This window comes from Gigantopelta aegis, chromosome 9 (genome assembly GCF_016097555.1).
Source record: "Gigantopelta aegis isolate Gae_Host chromosome 9, Gae_host_genome, whole genome shotgun sequence".
In the NCBI taxonomy this organism is placed as follows: Eukaryota; Metazoa; Mollusca; class Gastropoda; order Neomphalida; family Peltospiridae; genus Gigantopelta; species Gigantopelta aegis.
The window spans coordinates 53,840,845-53,861,367 of NC_054707.1; the positions used below are offsets into that span (position 1 = coordinate 53,840,845).

The following is a 20,523-nucleotide window of genomic DNA, read 5'->3' on the forward strand; positions in this document are numbered from 1 at the left end:
AAAACCGTACATTTTTGTTGTCAAATAGGGTGGGGTGGGGTCTGTGCCACTCCGCCCCATTTCGGTTTCTACGGGCCTGCCCATGGCCTACATCGTGAAGCTCATTTTTACTTCTTTTTTTTCTTTATCATTTTGGTTTGATAAAACTAAATAAGCTAAATACTGAATGAATGTATGTTTTTCACGAGCATGATACGCGTGCGTGTTCGTGGTGTGTCAGAAGCACATGGGTGGACTTTGATTGGGTCAACAAGTTATATGATCGTTGATCGTACGCATAATTTGAACTCGGACATTTCCGTTATTTATCGTTGACCGACTCTACACAGCCAAAGATACCGAGAGTAAAACGAAATGAGCCGAAATGTTCCGAATATGCTAAAAGTAGGCGTGACACTCCTATGATGTGTATTTGCGGTGGGTTTCTCCTGAACATTGGACTTTGGACTCTGACGACATAGCTGACCTATGATATCCTTATATTAAGCATTTCCTTGTGACAGTTTTAGCAGTCGTTATTCGTGAATGTTCGAAGTATCGCAGTTGCTGCTTGGGTGAGATATTTTTCAGCTACAATTTATTATGTGGATTTTGATTTTCGTAGTCATAACATGTTACATGATGTATTCACCAGTGACACAAATTATTATTATATATTATTGTAAATAGTGTCAAGATTAATTTTTTTAAACTATAAAAGACAAAAAGAAGAAGAAAAAACCTTTTACTAGTTTTAGAATAGGCCAAACATTTCTGTTACATTTCATATCTGATCAGTTACGGAGTTAAATATTATTTGAACTGATAAAAATTTTACAATGCATGTACACTGATGTAGGCCTATATACTATAGAATCACGGTGCTGAGTCTTGAGTTTGGACTTTTTACAAGTTTTATAATCTTGGGTTTACCATAAATTATATACTCACCGAAAATTATACTGGTAAAATGTTATGGTAAGGTATATGTAGACAAAACTACAATTTTATTTACTTTTTATTTTATAGACACAAGTGTATGTATCGTCAAAGTGTCAACACAGCACAAACAAGAATGAGTGAAGAACAGTTTTTTGTTCGTCTTGGGAGCCTCCCCATTGTGAATTCAGCATGGACCAATGCCCTGGATGTTTACCAGAAAACCAAAAATCACAACGTATTGTTTCGTACAAGTTTAAACATAGCAGAGGCAGGAGTATGGACCATGATGGGAACAGCGAAGCCAATCGTTGGCAAGTGCCAACCACAGAGTTAGTGTCTTCAATATTTTTTAAAAATTATTATTATTATGTTCCCCATCACCACAAAGACAGAACCTGGTGTATATTGCATCAAAGTAGTTAATGAAGTCTTTTTGTTAGTAAAAACATGTTTATTAAAACCGTAGTTGTTTGAAAATGACCTTTAATTCAGTAAACCGTATTAAAAGCAGGACTTTAGATCTCACTAATTTGGGCATAATGTTTTTTTTTGTCCTGAGAATAATACATGAGTGGCCATTAGATACCATTTATCTCACAACAACTTGTTTTAAAATGTATCTAACGAGTGAAAGCGAGTTTGATACATTTTTAAACGAGTTGTGAGATAAATGGTGTCTAACGTACACCAAATGTATTATTCTATTTCTTACATATTCGCAAAAACCAGCTTTTAAGCAAATTTTAACATCATCTTCGGGTAAACGTTATTTACAGCCATTGCACTTGTAGCTAACTTACGCATACCAGACATATGATTGTCAGGTTAACTATACGCAGGGCCGTAGCTAGGATGGGGGCAAGGGGGGCAATTGCCCCCGCAGAAAAAAATTCAGAAAGCATTATAGAAACTTAAAAGAAAATTCTCTTCTTAACCATTTAAGGAGTTTTAGACTATTAAAGGTAGAGTAAACTCAAATAAGAGATTTATGTGTTGGAAAGATGCATACCCGGACCACCAACACATACTGACACTTTAACAAATTAAAAACACGTATTTTATAGAGTTAATAAAAAAAACCCATGTTTATTCATGCTGACTGGGGGCAGCCATTTTGTTTTTGTGACGTCCGGTGATATTGCTTGGGGCGAAGTGACATCAGCTCTGTCCATCTGCTCTATGCACAGTGTAAACAAACGCTCTAATTTACGACAAGGCGCTTCACTTTCATCAACCTGACTTGTAAAACAACATAAATGACTTGATAGTATAATAAACTATTTAACTAAATATATTTCAATTTGCATCAATAGAACGAAATGGAGTTATAGTATTTTTCTTTTTTTAAAAATCCAAAGAAAAAAATGCATATTATTAAGCCTATTGGTATGCTACGTTCGAGCAAAAAGACTACTCACGATACCCAAGTGATAATTTTGTTTTCTTTGGCACTACGTAATTGGTCAGTTGTGTGATTTTAGATGGGAAAGTCTACTTAATCAAGGGTTTTACAGAATTACTTACAGTAATAAAACAAGACGGCTGTCGATTACGATTAGAGGGATGTCTGTGCGGTTAACACAATACCCTGTGATCTTAATAAAAGAGACACGTCCTTTTAGTGTGTCTAGACACAGTGTCTGGGGACCGTCTAAATATACACCTGCCAATCAGGAACTACAGGTACAGGCCACAGAAAGAAAAGACCAGTTAACTAAGAAAACATTCCGATTATTATTTCAGTGCGTGGGTTAATTTATGTACAAACCATAATACAGTTATTTTGACAATGGTGGTTTATTTTGTATTAAAAGTAATATATAATTGTTGCTGGCTTACTGGGATGATTATTATTACAGAATATTGAGATGCATCCACAAAAATCAGGTATGTTTTGTTTCTTCAGTTTGAAGACTAATTCCTGACGTGACATGTTAGGTATTATGTAACTACCAGCTCGCCAGAGGGCGTATTCACTGGGATGGTACAAAATGGCTGCACCTGTTATATATAATAGCCGTCACATTTAACCGTTTTATTAATTTTAACTATACGATTATACTCGTTGATATTAAGCAATAATGTGAATTATATAGTATTGAATATGCATACCAGGTCCCTTCCTTTAACTAGTGAGTTAACAAAAAATCCTAGCTATGGCCCTGATACGTCAGTTTAATCTATTTCCACCATGTTGTTTTTCATTGGTTGCATGACACTAGTGACCTGGTCATCACCTTGGAGTAGCCAGTCGTATGTCTTGAAATTGTTAACACACATACGTGTTAACAACCCATGTGTTATCAAAAATAATGCATGGTGTTCTCACCAATGGGGGTGTAAGAAATATTATTAACAGAAGTTATTTTAATTTGACTACGGCTTAATATTTCATTGGTTTTGAAGTGAAATGTTTTGAAGTCAGCTTGTGTAGACTTATTTTGGCCACAGCATTTACCGCCTTGACTTTGGAGCAATCTTAAGCTCTGAAAAGATAGAGATTGCAGTTTTAATATCCGATTTCATTAGTACATGTATTGATATAAATTGTTAAAATTGTTAGATCATGGCAACATATTCACAAACATTGTTCTTTTTGTGTTATTCAGTTGAACGTGTAAACACTATTGCCTGTGAACAGTTGGCGAAACTTGAAGAAAAATATCCTGCCATAACACGTCCCACTGACCAGGTAAAAGTTAATATAAAAACAAACCCGATTATAATATTAATGACTAGTAATTTTGCATTATGTATGAGCATGCAACTAAACTGTGAGTAGGTTCAGATCATCTTGTTTAGTGATAGAACAACTTTCCGGAAATGACATGGTAAAGGGATTGATCTCACACTGGGCCATTGCTTTGTGACTGGTTTATTTTAAATGATATGGAGTGTGTTGTCCTGATAATTTGGATAGGAATGAATGGATGTTTAATGACACCCCAGCACTATGATAGTTTGGTTTACATTGGAAAGCATTAAATAGTTTAGTTAGTTTTTATAAACAGTTCTATTGCCATTCTAGTTTTAATTTGTTGCTAAAGACAAAATATTTTTGTACAAAAATGACAGACGGTATACATTTTAACTAACGAAAACAATAATTGTAAGTGTATTTTATGTTCCATTACGAGTGGATTTCATTATGAGTGGATTTCATGTTTCATTATGAGTGGTTTTTATGTTTCATTACGAGTGGATTTTATGTTTTACCACATGTATTTTGTGGTTGTAGTTGGTTCAGGAAAGTAAAGAAGCATGTGTGGCCCTGGTTCAGCCAGCGATTGACCGGGTGTCGACGATGAAGCAGTATGGCTCTGACAAGTACAATGGCGCGGTGTCGGCAGGCAAGGATCAGGTTGGTAGCAAGGGGAGATCACTTTTACATTCAGAATTGAAGTGCTTGTGCATAGGGTCAAACTATAAGATAGTCTGTAATCCGACTGATTTAAAACAAGTGTTTGTGCATTTCTTAATGACCGGCCTCAAGTAGTAGTAGTTAAGCCATCAGACTTAATGCTGGTAGGTACTGGGTTCACAGACTGGTACTGGCTCCCACCCAGAGTGAATTTTAATGACTCAATGGCTAGGTATAAGACCAGTACACTGATATCTCTCTTACTAATCACTCACCCAGTCTTCTGGGCAGACAGCGCAGATAGCTGAGGTGTGTCCAGGACTGTGCTTGAACCGTAAAAATAAATTTTAAAATACCACAAACAATTTGTTAATGTTTTTGAAGTGTTTAAGACTATTGCATGCTTTTGATTGTAGGTGAATCGTGTTAAACAACTGGGGACTGACACCATCACTGGCATGAAGACCTATAGCCATGGGCTGGTGATCAAATCACTGGAGACAACATACGGTCAGTTGGTACTGACAGGGGTGGATGGGCTGTTGACCATTTCTGAAAGCTATGTCGACAAGTATCTCCCATCAGATGAAGGTATTTTTAGTTTTGTGGTTAATTAGTTAACATCCTTTTTAGAAGGATTATTAGACATTTATTAGGGGATAGCTTTTGGTTAAAAGATTTTGAAATAAATAATATTAGAAATGTGTGTGATTAATACTGCTGCATGCAGTCTTACAACATATGCAATACAGATAAATAATAAAACACCTTGCCATTAAATTAATTAAAGAAAGTGTGAGCTGCTCATTTCAGTTGTGACATTTAGTATATTTGATTAAATTATTTTGCACATAAATTGACATGCTAATTTGTGTGGCAGCAGAACCCAACATATGTTTAAAGCATCATAGTATCTGGAAAATATATTATATAAAAAGAACTAGGCAGATGAAACAGCACTTTATGACAAGTTCTGTCTCGTACATTATGTCATTGATAGGATTGGCAGTTTTTCAAGTTTAAGACACACTAAAATGCTGTTTTGTGTAGTTCTATGTCTCAACTGACTGTCACAATTCTGCATGTAAAAAGTTTAATAAGTACACCCCACCACAGTATCTATAGGAAAATGTACTTGAGCATTTTTATTTTTGATTAACAAATATTTAATTAAATAGTTGGTGTCAGTATCTGCTGCTAAATGTAGGCCTTAACCATAATTTTTTGTAGTGGTAGCCAACTGGGCTACTGGGTTATAAAATCTGGTAGCCCCCAGTAAAGATTGGTAGCCCCATAATTTTAATACTTTAAAAAAAAATGAGAGAAAATATTAAAATCATTTATTTTTTATTTAAACATGTTTTAGGTTTTTTTTTAAATCATGAGAAATATACCATGAAATACACACTTGTACGAGTTTATTGCAAAGTAACTGGATGTGTAAAGTACTAAAACAAATATATAGTAGCCTGGTGGACTACCAGGTTCAGACATCTGGTAGCCCGAGCAAACATTTGGTAGCCAAAATACCCTGGGCTACTGCTAAGGTCGAGCCCTGAAATTTTTAAATAATCAGCATTACTAAAACAAAAATTTTCAGAGCATTCTGAGGATGAGAAAAAGGAAGTTGATGAACTAACAACCAATCCAATTGACCGGGCCATGACCTTGACCTCCAAGGTGCGTCGTCGCATGTACAAGAAAACATTGAGGGAGCTTCGGACAGCAAGAGTCAGAAGTCAGGAAACTCTCGCCAAACTCAACTTTACAGTCGATTTGGTAAGTTGGGTATGAAGATTTGTTGATAATAGAACTTGAATTGAATTTTGAGCTGCTATTTATATTGTTGTAAGCTAAGAACACACAGAAGTTAAGACTTAGCTTGCCGTTGACACAAATTGTTTTCCACAATCTAATTAAAATTAGCTCCACTATTACATGTGGATCTAACAGCAGCCCGTTGGAGCTCATGTCCAGTTGACCTTTCATTCGACCAATCAAAACCTTACTTGCAAAATCATGCAAGTGATTTGAAAAGAATTTGAAAACATTCGGGATTATACTGAGGGTATACAAAATGATTTGGGTGAATTACGAAGTATGCCTGAAACTAATTTCAATATAAAATTTTATATAAAATTTGTTTCAAAACGAAACAAAAAACCGCGATGGTATAGCCATAAAATCTGTTTATACTAGTATACAATCCAGAGTTTATTACTGCATTTTCCCCCCTATTTTTCAATGTTGAAATAGACCAAGAACTTCACCTATTGCATAAATAGTCTCGACCGATATTTTTAGAATTTGTATGCTCCCGAATAACATTATAAAAGGCGAAGTGTAATTGGTCGATATTTAAATTGTTATTTATAGATGAAATTTCACATGGACATGGGAGTCCACGCAATGCTGTTAGATCTACTGGTGAGACCAGTAGAGCTAATTTTAATCAGATTGTTTTTTCCATTGGCTAAAATGTCTGCCATCTTTAGCATACTGTTTATATCCAACAAAACTGCATTTGATTGATTCTTGCATTCTTATTGAATTTAGTTCTTTCTCTTTACTTGGCAGACTATTGACCATAAAACTTCCAGTTATTTCAGTTGTTATTTAAAGACAGTCTTTATTCTTCAATAAATGTATGTTGCAAACTTTTATTCTTGGCAAATACATAAATACTTATTGATAAACATTTAACTTCAGATTGACTATGCCAAGTTGAACATTGACCAAGTGAAAAGTCGGGTGGAGGGCACCATGACCGCTGCTCAAGATAAGGTCAAGGACACATGGACAAAGATCATGTCTGAGGAAGAGGAAGGTTTTGAACCCGAGGTATTATAGAGTTATTAAATTGTTAAATAATTTATTAAAACTACTGTACCAGGCAGTTAAGAGATGAGTATTAAGGGTTTTTTTTTTTTTCAGATTAAAAGAAAATAACTGCATGTTAATTTGTCTAACTAGGAAAATGTTAATTTTAACGAAAATCTTCAATTGTGACAATATTTTTGAGTGAAACTGAATTTGTCAAATTTCACTTACCACTTCCTCCTCAATTTCTGTACCGGTATCCATGGTTTATTTTAGTGAAATGGCAGTCATGGTGAGAGGTTAGGTTAAGTATTTCTGAAATGGGGAAACATCCAGTTTCTCTTATTCTTTGTCATTTTCATGCCAACATTATTTCTTGTGCTCCATTCACCCACCCCCCAAACAAACAACAAAACAAAAACAAAACATTCAGTATATTCAGCGGGGTGTATTTAAGTAGCACAATGCACAGTTTTATGTGGTTTTTTGGGGGTGGGGGGAATTGGGCAGGGTAGGATATTCCGACTGATATGTGTAAAATTCATTAAGACTTAACATTTTTTAATTTTAAAAATTACGATTATCGGTATGTATTTCTGCTTTTCCCCTGTAGGATTAGTTCTCATGGTAATTATATTTACATATCAATGAAAAATGTTACACCATGTGTTGTAGATCCTGTCTGGTGAGAATTGAAAATTTGTGTAACTCATTCACAGGTCATGCACCAGTGTGACTATATAAATCATGTCCAGACAAATCCATTTCACAAAAATAGACTTGCACGAGTGACGCGCTATTAAAATGAACATTTGTGCAATTTTCATTGACCTCAATTTTTAAATTAGTCCTGAGTTATCTTTGCCTGATACTTGACGATATCCGATATTTGCAGACGACAGAAGAGAAGACGATTGCCCTGGCTCGAAGACTGACGAGACAGATTCGGAACAATGTTGGTATGGTCGCTTCGTACATCAGCAGCACTCCAGAACATATTAGGGAAAGGTTGATTCAGGCAGAAAAATATGCTGAAGATCTCTACACTGTGTTTGTTAAGGTTTGCTCCTGAATTGGTTTATATCTTATCCCACTTAGATTAAAACATATTTAAATGTACGACAGGGCTCGAGCTTAACAGCAGCACCAACAGCAATTGATGTTGATGTGATGTGAATTGCCATAGGGCAGGGGCTTTGCTGATAATTCTGTGCAGCTGAATAAAATTATTGTCTGTTTTGAAAGAATGGATTTTAGTGTTTAGTTTTCTTTTTATTTGTTACAAAAATTACCATTTTAAAATTTTGGATAATTTCCACAGGTAAGAAATTCTTAAATTGGAGCCCTGTATCAGAAATGGCAATATTATGGGCAATTATCATTTGAGTTGAAAACAAACTCTTACATCAGGGGTGGGGAAAAGCCCTTTTTTTCCGGTCTGGGACCAATTCTCGATCTCTGAGACCAAAATTATTTTTGAAAAACGCACGTTTGCCGGTCCCTCTTTTGTCATTCTTGTCGGTCCGAAGCTCCTGTCCATTTCTATTATTGGAACAAATTCCTATCGGTCAAGTGGACCGGCCAGCCCAGACATCGGTATCTCGTGCATGATTTAAAATAATAAATAAATAGTGGTCAATATGGCTGGTGTTTCAGACGTTTGTGATTTTAAAGTCTGCCTAAGTATATCGCCAGTCACTGAAGTTGGACCTACAGTAGTGTCAATCAACTGCCACTAGGCTAGACATTTATCAAAGTCGCTGAGCCGGTCAAGAGATTAAACAGACGTTAACGATAGCACCATTCTTGGTTTAGAAAGCCATCTAGGTATTAAATCCAATTAAAACAAAGGACCCAGAATTTGCAACTGGTTACAATCAACACCTGTGTACGGAGCTCTGTCAGGTCGAGTGTCCTAGTCTGAAGCAAGAGCCTTTTGTGCAATACAAACTGCTTAAAATAGCATAAAATATAATGAAATAATCTACAAATGTATTTATTGTTGACTGTTCAATGTGGTGTATCCAATAATTATAAAGGATTTTAAAATTAACAAAAGTTTCCACCTTTTTTTTAACAAGTGGGAGTAAGCAGAACAGCTACATGTACTGTTATCTAAAGAGCCAGTAGAGGTCTTTGTCTAAACATGTGCTAGCTTAGGCTGTCAAACGCTTCGAACGGTGCCATCTTTTATTAATTTTCAGGACACAGTACTGAATACTCGTACTTTTTATACAACTTTTATTCCTTTTTTATATTATTTATTCTATTATGTAAAATATATACAATTTGTGGGTTTTTTCCACTGATCATTATTGTGTGATTAAAAAAAATTGTTTTCATGTTTATCGTTTCACGTTCATGATTCAAGATAAAACTATACAAATATCACTATGATTTTTTTTTAAACTATTTGGCAAATATCTTTTTTTTATTTTTTATTTTTTTATTATTCGTTTCTTGTCCTCCCGCCAACCCCCAATCCCCCGTAGTGACGACATCAAGTGGGACCGCTTGACAATTTTATTTTTCCCCACCCCTGGAATTTTAATTTTAACACAGGTTTAGAGGGTATACTTTTTTGAAAGCAGAAAATGGTATGACATTTGACATACAACATACATGTTTACTATACCCTTGCTTTTGTCAGGTGATCATGTACCACAGTGAGCAGAAAATTTGTTTTGAAATGTTAGAGGATTAGTCTATAGTGCTGCAAAGTGCAAATCTAATCATTGTTTTGGTACATGTTGCATCTTTTTTTCTTTTTTGACAGAAAAACCGATTTGAAGACTTTCCCTCATGGATGATAGTCCAGACAAGGGAGAGAATTTCTTACATACAAGATGCATTAGGATATGTCACAGACTTCGTAATGACTTCTCCACTAAACTGGCTGGTAAGTACACAAACTGCTAAAAAAACCTAGAAGAACACACCATTCATGGTACTGATGTGGCATATTTTCTTCTTTATTTCTTTGTAAAAGTTCATTTAATGTTACTCAAGTTTATCACTGCTTGGTAGAAGCTTAGTAGAAAGAAACCATATTATAGTACAGGACAACATACTGACACATCGAATGGGATGATTTAGAATTGGATAACAAGGCAAAAGAACAATAAATGTTCTTTTAACCTATACAAATACTAATCAACAAAATATAGGACATCTTAAAGGCTGCAAAATTGACAAACATTAATGCTTTCAATATTTAATGTATATTAAAATATTAAAAACATCTAAAATTATTTCTTCCTATGCATATGTGAAATATGTTGAGGTGTTAATTGTGTCCTGTACTATAATCATTGTAGTTCACTGCTTGCAACATTTTCCTTGTGACGTACACTTAACAGCTCGTAATTTTTGAATATTTATAGATGTCTTTGCATATAACCCAAAATCAAATTAACTTTTAAAAAACCTTGAATGAAAATAACCCTGAATCGTTCTGCCTATTCCAACCCTACCATCTCCAGTGTGACAGTTTATTTTTTTCAGTTAAACTAATAATAAGAAAAGTAATAATAAGAATTATAAAAGATTAATGAAAAAAATAAAATGATTTCCATCTGACACACTGCTAAAAAGTAAATCTGCTTTACAGTAAATAATAATTATTTTAAAAACAAGCATTCTGATAGTACTGCTAAACCAATACATGTCCTCTACCGAGCCCAAAAATGTTCTTGTATCTCCTAAGTCAAAGAGCCATAACTGTCAAAATAGGCCAATTCTGATCAAAGTCAAACTTTATCTGTATACAAAAAGGTTCAGCTCAGTATCATGAGGCATTAGGAATTTTTTTTCTGAAAATTGAGACATGGAAAGACAGACGATTGGACAGACGGAGACGAAACCTATAGTCGCCTCCAGTTGGGCTGGTAGTGGACTAAAAATGTCAGAAGCATGTGCTGGTTAAGAACTTGAAAAAAAGAGATGGCAGGGTTTGGATTTTGAGCATGATGGGTGGGATGTGTCATAACTCTATTCAGACCTCTCAACTAAGAGTTGATTGATACTAGCCCTGTAAGATGTTTGCTTTTATGATGTTTGTTGTTTTGATGTGCGCAACTCCTTATTTGCAATTTTTCACCTGGAATTATTATTTTGCTGTATTTGAGTGTGCTCATAATTAACATTTCGACAACTTCCGACTTGAAAATAGCTTCAGAGTTCATATTTTCAACTTGTAAAATCAGAAGAAAAATGGTTAACCAAGTGACGTTCACCTTTTAAATTTAAAAGAAATATGACAACAGAATATTTCTTTGAACTTCGTTTTGATGATTAAAAAATAAAGCACACCTAAAATGTTCAATCGGCGATGCTCGATTGGTGCAAAAGTGGTGGGTGACTATTTTAATACTTTTTCAGAGCATGTCAATTGGAAAACTTAGTTATTCATAATTTATAAAAATTTCAAACATTTGAATTGATAAAATAGTAAAATATTAGAAAATTTATTTGGAGATGTAGGAGAATTATTTTGAAGGATTTATTGTTCCTTTTTAAAGATAGTTTGTTGTATTATAATTAGTGAAAATAGTTGTTTTCTTATAATTAGTGAAAATAGATAGATAGATTTGTAACTGAAATACATTGTTGACACCATATTTTGAGGAAACCAGAACTTACTTTCTTACAAGTGTGCATCTTACAAGTGCACCCGAATGCAAACAACTTGTAATTACGATTATACAAGTTGGAAATATCGATTTCTGAGTACACCTAAACCCAGCGTTAGAACAGTAGGTTGTTCACCTGCGTTCTGCAAACAGAGGCATGTGTATTCTTTTTTACAGACTGCTTCTAAAAACAAATTCTTGAAAATTTACATTTATGTTAATCAGGCAATAATGACCGATCCATGATGCAAACATTTACAGCAGAAAACATTTGGGGAGAAATGTCAGGTTATCGAAGATAACGACAAAATTGCAGTTGATGAAGATCATTTTGCTTTATATATATATATATATATATATATATATATATATATATATATATATATATATATATATATATATAATCATACATTATAGTTCTGGCCTTTGATCCATATTTGAACAGTGCACTATTTTCTATGCTGTTTCCTGCAGTATCATCAAAATTGGTGATGGTATATAATGTATCCTGAAAAGTCAGTCAGGTATCAAAATGAGTGTAGGAATTATAATGGATAAATGGATTTCTTTTTTGTTTGTTACCAGGTTCCAAAATCCCGGGTGGAGGTCATAGAAATGTCCTCTATGAATGAAGGACATAGGAAGGACTAGAGTGGAGGAAATTAAGAACAGAATTTTCAATGAGATTGATAAAGTTACATATATTAGCACCTGCGACGCCAAACTTATTTATAATTAAGTGCAAATGGCAACTTGGAACAGAACTGCATATTCTTATTATGATGGACTTTTAGGATAAATTTGTGCAATCATTATTCATTCGAGGAAAACATCTGTCAAAAGATCTAGCAAGTTATTCTTCTGATAAACATTACTACAATATAGATTCGTAATATTTTGTTAAAATTTAATGTTTTGTAAATGATTTGTTAAATCAAGTAGTTTTTTTCTTTTTTTTTCTTTTGGTTACCGTAGTTAAATATTGTAATTTTGTGGGTAGCCGATTTCTTTTAAAGCTGTGAATTGGTAAAAATAATTTGTTTTTGGTATTTAAAATATGAAAGTGTTGTTTTACGGCTAGAACAGATTTAATTGTCATTCAGTTTGGTAATGTAAAATATTATTTTTGAAATAAGCATAAGCAAATCATTGTTTTTAATTTTATTGCTTACAAAAATTGCTTAGATTTAAAATATTTTTTTTGATATTAACTTGGTAAATATGTATTAAACAAAGAAACAGTTTTGTAATTAAGAATAGAAAGTTTTGTAATTAAAAAGGAAAAAATGTTTCCTGAAAACACATTGCTTAATTATTGCTTTCATCAAATAAATCCTTTCAGCTTTTGTTATTGTTCTGTTTTCTGTTTTATTTGCACAACTTTCTGTTTGCAGACATTGTATTTTTGTTTTCCAATGCATCACTTAAGCACCGTCATCAAAATGTAGTAGCACAAAAGCTTTTGAGTGTGTCCTATATTGTGAAGTATAGTCTGACATATATGTACAGACAGTGGCATAGGGTGGGCAGGGCCACTGGGGCGGTTGCCCTGAGCGCAAAATTCTGGACTGGTGGAAGGAACTCTGTGAGTGCTAACGGTCCACTGGTTAGGGGGTGCAATACTTGCCTTGACCCGGGTGCTGGCAACCCACGCTACGCCACTGTGTACAGACATTATCTGAAGTGTTCATTATTAATAGATGGTTACACAGGTAGCAACTGTTATGGCAATGTCTAATTTTGCTACAATGCTTGTTACTAACAATAACAATCAGTATCCTGTATATATACTATAGGTTTGACACATTGATATAATCCAAAGTTGCATTTTAATGGCTGTTGAGGCTGTAGCATGAATTAAATGACTTTACATATATACACGTGAGCATTCCTCTTGCATTAACACTTAATTACCATTGGCTATTTTGCTAAAAATAATGAATTCTCCCCTCCCCCATCCTGATTTATGACTTCATACCCACAACTGAATTATGCTACCAAAATATTGACGGATGTGGGATATGACAAATATTTAATGGTTGAATAAGAAGTTTGTTTTGTTTAATGACATCACTAGAACACATTGATTAATTAATCATCGGCTATTGGATATCAAACATTTGTTAATTCTGACTCGTCATCAGAGGAAATCCACTACATTTTTCCTAATGCAACAAGGGATCTTTTACATGCACCATCCCACACAGGATAGCACATACCACAGCTTTTGATACACCAGTTGTGATGCACTGGTTGGAACAAGAAAAAAACCAATCAATTGAATGGATCAAACAAAGGTGCAACGCAAGCACTCAACTGACCGCTAAATCCCACCCCTCAACTGATTAAAGTACTTTTCTGGACAAATTAAATGTATATATTTCAATCATATACCAAAATAGAATGGGATATGACAACGTTCTGGTTTAATTAAGTACTTTTCTGGACAAATTAAATGTATATATTTCAATCATATACCAAAATAGAATGGGATATGACAACGTTCTGGTTTAATGAAGTATTTTTCAGGACAAATTAAATGTATATATTTCAAACATATACCAAAATAGAATGGGATATGACAACGTTCTGGTTTAATTAAGTACATTTCTAGACAAATTAAATATATATATTTCAATCATATACCAAAATAGAATGGGATATGACAACGTTCTGGTTTAATTAAGTACATTTCTAGACAAATTAAATGTATATATTTCAAACATATACCAAAATAGAATGGGATATGACAACGTTCTGGTTTAATGAAGTATTTTTCAGGACAAATTAAATGTATATATTTCAAACATATACCAAAATAGAATGGGATATGACAACGTTCTGGTTTAATTAAGTACATTTCTAGACAAATTAAATATATATATTTCAATCATATACCAAAATAGAATGGGATATGACAACGTTCTGGTTTAATTAAGTACATTTCTAGACAAATTAAATGTATATATTTCAAACATATACCAAAATAGAATGGGATATGACCACGTTCTGGTTTAATTAAGTACTTTTCTGGACAAATTAAATGTATATATTTCAAACATATACCAAAATAGAATGGGATATGACAACGTTCTGGTTTAATTAAGTACATTTCTAGACAAATTAAATGTATATATTTCAATCATATACCAAAATAGAATGGGATATGACAACGTTCTGGTTTAATTAAGTACATTTCTAGACAAATTAAATGTATATATTTCAAACATATACCAAAATAGAATGGGATATGACCACGTTCTGGTTTAATTAAGTACTTTTCAGGACAAATTAAATGTATATATTTCAAACATATACCAAAATAGAATGGGATATGACAACATTCTGGTTTAATTAAGTACATTTCTGGACAAATTAAATGTATATATTTCAATCATATACCAAAATAGAATGGGATATGACAACGTTCTGGTTTAATTAAGTACATTTCTGAACAAATTAAATTTATATATTTCAATTATATACATGTACCAAAATAGAATGGGATATAACAACGTTCTGGTTTAAATTAAGTATATTTCAGGACAAGTTAAATATCTATATTGATGGACAATACTAATAACCTACCTTTAATATTTGAGTTTAAAGTCAGAAAACAGGAGTTAACTTTTTAAACATACTTAGTCCTCTAAGCTCTTGCATTATGATGTATTTCTTTGCTTAAAATAGTAATGTTTTTTGTAGCTAATGTTTTTTCTTAATTGATATGTGAATGTTTTTCAGAGTTAAACAATGACCTGATTTAAAATTTGCTCGGCACGCCCAATCCAAAATATTTTTTATTTCATTATAAATGCTTATCTTCCTGATCAGTTGAAGTGTTCCAATTTATAAATATCCTACTGTAATTATTTAGTAGGAAGTATTTCTAAAAGATACTTGTAAAAAAAAAAAAAGTGTCCAAATTCTGGGACAATCCAACAGTCTTATCAAGACGCTGTCTTCAGCTTCTATATACATGTATATTAGGACCAACAAGAACAGTAGTGTTTTACCACTGGGCTATGTCCCACCCCCATGAATGTTCGAAGCAACAAGATAACTTTCAGCCAAAGTATTATACAACATTTTAACATCCATAACTCGCCTTGATGTTGGGCGATCTGGAATCGATCCCCGTCGGTGGGTCCACTGTGCTATTTCTCATTCCAGCCAGTGCACTATGACTGGTAAAGGCTGTGAGATGATGCATATAAATGATCTCTTGTCACTAATGGGAAAAAAAACCCTTTCTGTCAAGCCAACACTTGCATCCATGATAGGCATGTGCTACAACAGCTTGTTCTGAATGTGCACATAAAACCCCCAAGTCAAATGGAAAAATGTAGCGGGTTTCCTCTCCAAGACTAAGGCACCAAATGTTTGACATAAGAAAGTCACTTGATAATTATTATTCAGAAACAGAAGAAGTTTGTTTTGTTTAATGACACCACTAGATCACATTGATTTATTAATCATCGGTTATTGGGATATCAAACATTTAGTAATTTTGACATATTCTAAGAGAGAAAACCCGCTACATTTTCCCATTAGTATCGCATACCATGGCCTTTGATATAAGTCGTGGTGCATAGGCTGGAATGAGAAATAGCCCAGTGGGCCCACCCACCGATGGGGATTGATCCCAAATCAAATGAGCATGAAGGAAGCACTTTACCACTGGTCTACATTCTGCCCCCTATTTAAAAACACAGTATGGAGGGCAATGTGAAATCTTTATCTACCTATACCTACTCACAACAGCCACACGTATATATTCCATTTAGATTGTGAATGCAGAAATTAATCTCCATATCACTCTACATGCATGTTCATATTGCAGGCTATAGATATTGAAATTGAAGATTTGGCCGTGGAGGAACCTGAAGTGTATTCATGTAATGGGCATGCTGTTGTATACAGAGATGACGAAGATGAACTGTAAACGCCAGATACGTCAACTGTAAACACCAGATACGTCAACTGTAAATGCCAGAATACTGAATTCATATAGGCATATCATACTTTCGGGGGCATGTAGGCCCAATATGGAACTTTGTCACCAAACAAACAAATATGTATACTGTACCAGATTTCTATATTTTCTTAAGTATAAAAAAAACTATTTTGGGGTCTTACAGGACAAAAATTTAATTTTATGTCACCAAAAAACAAATGCATAACATAATTATTCAATGACTGAAAGCCTATTGCATAATATAGAAATTCATACCCATATTGTTGGGGGAAAAAATACACACAAAATTATTAGATTTGTTCAGTGCTTGTAAGCCTAACAGAGGAATTTACATCACCAAAGAATGCATTCCAGATCAATATTTTTGGAGGAAATGCATATTATTAAGAATTCTTGCCACATAAGTTTTTTTGGTGCTTGTAGATAGATATGCACATTTTTTTTATAATGGAAAACTTATTTTTGCAAATGATGTGTACCGGTGTATTTTATAACTAGCAAACACAGGTTTGTGATTGTTTTTATCAACAGATATAATTGTGATTGTTTTGATCAACAGATATAATTTTATTTACACTTACTAAACAATAAATGTACAGTATGGGTCAAATTTGCAAAGCCTGCATGCATGTAACTACATATATTTACAATGCTTAAACACCTGTGCATCTTAAATTTGACCCCGTCTTTTTACCTTTATTTTAAATATTAATCATAATGATTTGCAGGGGTGCAGAAAGTACTTGCCCGCTCGCCAAATGCGAGTAAAAATTCTGACGGACGAGTTAAAAAATGCAACTATCGGTCCGACAGGTCTATCTGTCTTTTTGACTTCGTTTGCCACATGATGTTGATCACTTACCAGATGTTCTTAATAATGTTTTGTCAGTATATCCATATATATCATTTGAAGTGAAGACACTGTATATTATAATATTATTAATAGTATATTATTCTATAGACTGGCGGATGAGTAGAAATTATTGCGGGCTAGTAAATTTTAGTTGGTTCTGGTCCAGCGAGCTAGTGAAATATGTTCCATTTCTGCACCCCTGGATTTGTGTTATCACAAAGACATAATTTTATAAGATTTATTAACAGTTGGGTTAAATGAAAACAAAGAATCACTCGCACTTAAATATAAATGTATTACTTTATAAAATTATTATCATGATTATTATTATTGTTGTTATCATTATGACAAAATAAAGATTTTATCAAATAATGAATGTTTGTTGTATGTGGGTTTTTTTGTTTTATTAGTAAAATCAAGATATAGATTATTATACAACATTTAATGAAACATCTGAAAATCTCAGTGAAGTAATAGTGATATTTATTACTGGTGAAAATTACAATTGGAGAAAACTTGAGTGTTTTCTCTTTTATAGATACATTACCTGTCCTCAAGCAAGTGCATCCTGCCCGGGCCTCCCCGCTTCCTGTTCTCCGTGCGATGCGCTCAGGGAAAAAGAAGGAAGTTACAGTCATGTGACCGGAACTAGAGAGCAGTATGCAGTAGAAGAATTTAGGCCATCCCATTGGCTGTTGGGATGTTCGGACCAGACCACTTGCGTGGGGGGGAGGTGCACTTGTTTGAGGACAGGTAATGTATCTATAAAAGAGAAAACACTCAAGTTTTCTCCATTTCTATAGACATTACCTGTCCTCAAACAAGTGCAGCATTCAACAGATGGTGGTGGGTGCCGAGATCCGTAGATGCTTGTGATAACTCCCCAACCGGAAAGAGGCTGACTAGTGGAAGAATAAGGCCAACCTTGGTAAGCCCTCATCCTAGGGATGCCCGTCACAGACCAATGCAGGTGATGTTAGTAACAACAACCAGAATGGTGGCATCCGTCAGCAGTGGCAGGTACGGCTCCTAGAACACATGGACCAGGAGGCGGAAGCCACATCTCATGCTGGTTCTGACAGGGTGGGAAGACGTAACCACCAGGGATGCAGGTGTTAGGTAACCCTCACGTATTGAAGTGTTATAGTTTTTCAATAACAAGCGACAACCTAATGAGGTGCATCCGTCAGAACATTGAACAAAACAAGACCCCCGAGTGTTTTCTGTCTAGTACACCAAAGATCTGTTAGTTCAATAACGACAACCAATAACCACATGCAGTGCAGGGTAAAGGTTATCGAGACAAAAGTTCCGGCACCAGTACGTGAACTGTGCAAAAGAACAAAAGTCTAAGCAATCCTCATCTGTCTATTCGATGGACATCTCGGTATGCAGCCCAGAATCAGACAGACATCAACGGCGACGAGGACGGCTTGTATTCAACAGAGTCTGTGCAGCAACAACCGGACCCAGATGATGGAACCCCTCAACGTCTTCTGTGGAGACATCCCTCAGATAATAGTTGGCGAAGATGGAGTCCGTAGCCCAGAACCAACCAGTGATAATGTGCTGAATGGGTGTGTTGCAGTGCAGGGACATCGTGGCAGCCAAGGCACGGAGTTCATGCGGATTAGAAGCAGACGGAGCAGGTAAACCCTCCTTCTGATAGGCGGTCAGGATAGAAGACCGGATCCAGGTGGCCACCGTGTTCTTGGTAAGGTCCCTCAACCGACTCTGGTTACAGGAAAGGAAAAGTCTTTTGCGATGTTGTCGAAAAGATCTGGTCCTCTCGATGTACTGGTGCAGGGCTCTGACAGGGCACAACGCCAAGTCCTCAACGTCCGCCGGACCAACGATAGAGGAGAGGGCCTGCACAACATACGAACGAGGCGCTTGGTCTGGTAACTGATTCTTTGCAACAAAGTTCATGAGTAACCCCAAGTTGACTGCACGCCGATCTTGGTGAAAACGTACCAAGTCTACATCAAGAGCATGGAGTTCTGAGACACGGGCAGCCGTGGCAAAACCGAGTAAAAACACCGTCTTCCGCATCAAGTCTTGCAGGGAAGAGGATTCGATCGGCTCATAAGGTGCGGTCGATAACGCTCGTAACACCAGATTCAGGTCCCATCTTGGTGGCCGAAACCGGTGTACTTGATCATCAAGGCGAAACCCTTTGATCATCTTATGGATCTCAGGAATACCCGATAACTTCGTTCCAGTAGCGACATCACGAACAGTAGCGATGACCGAAACGTACCCAGCGATGGAAGACCCCTTTAATCGTAAAGTGGTCCGCAGATACAGCCAAAAAACCCAGCAAGACGAAGTGGAGAAAACTTGAGTGTTTTCTCTTTTATAGATACATTACCTGTCCTCAAACAAGTGCACCTCCCCCCACGCAAGTGGTCTGGTCCGAACATCCCAACAGCCAATGGGATGGCCTAAATTCTTCTACTGCATACTGCTCTCTAGTTCCGGTCACATGACTGTAACTTCCTTCTTTTTCCCTGAGCGCATCGCACGGAGAACAGGAAGCGGGGAGGCCCGGGCGGGATGAATCTTGAGGACAGGTAATGTATCTATAAAAGAGAAAACACTCAAGTTTTCTCCATTTCTATAGACATTACCTGTCCTCAAACAAGTGCAGCATTCAACAGATGGTGGTGGGTGCCGAGATCCGTAGATGCTTGTGATAACTCCCCAACCGGAAAGAGGCTGACTAGTGGAAGAATAAGGCCAACCTTGGTAAGCCCTCATCCTAGGGATGCCCGTCACAGACCAATGCAGGTGATGTTAGTAACAACAACCAGAATGGTGGCATCCGTCAGCAGTGGCAGGTACGGCTCCTAGAACACATGGACCAGGAGGCGGAAGCCACATCTCATGCTGGTTCTGACAGGGTGGGAAGACGTAGCCACCAGGGATGCAGGTGTTAGGTAACCCTCACGTATTGAAG

The 20,523-nt window shown here is 35.5% G+C and overlaps 1 protein-coding gene and 1 long non-coding RNA gene across 3 annotated transcripts; one reads left to right on the plus strand and one right to left on the minus strand.

Moving 5' to 3' along the window:
- The first annotated feature begins 399 nt into the window (after positions 1–399).
- LOC121380525 (perilipin-2-like) lies at positions 400–17,933 on the plus strand. 2 transcript variants are annotated; one of them, XM_041509371.1, is made up of 10 exons: positions 400–554; positions 1,009–1,250; positions 3,531–3,613; positions 4,160–4,282; positions 4,699–4,873; positions 5,883–6,061; positions 6,992–7,123; positions 7,998–8,162; positions 9,879–10,001; positions 16,577–17,933. In XM_041509371.1, the coding sequence occupies exons 1-10, from the start codon at positions 526–528 to the stop codon at positions 16,676–16,678; spliced, it is 1,353 nt and encodes a 450-aa protein (XP_041365305.1). In that variant the 5' UTR covers positions 400–525; the 3' UTR covers positions 16,679–17,933. The 2 variants fall into 2 exon arrangements, with proteins under 2 accessions (XP_041365305.1, XP_041365306.1); XM_041509372.1 differs by lacking the exon at positions 16,577–17,933 and adding an exon at positions 12,319–13,079.
- LOC121380526 lies at positions 17,255–20,014 on the minus strand. Its single transcript, XR_005958956.1, has 2 exons — positions 19,936–20,014; positions 17,255–18,111 (listed from the first exon to the last, which is right to left on the minus strand). It is a non-coding gene; the product is annotated as an uncharacterized LOC121380526 (long non-coding RNA).
- Between the last annotated feature and the right edge of the window lie 509 nt (positions 20,015–20,523).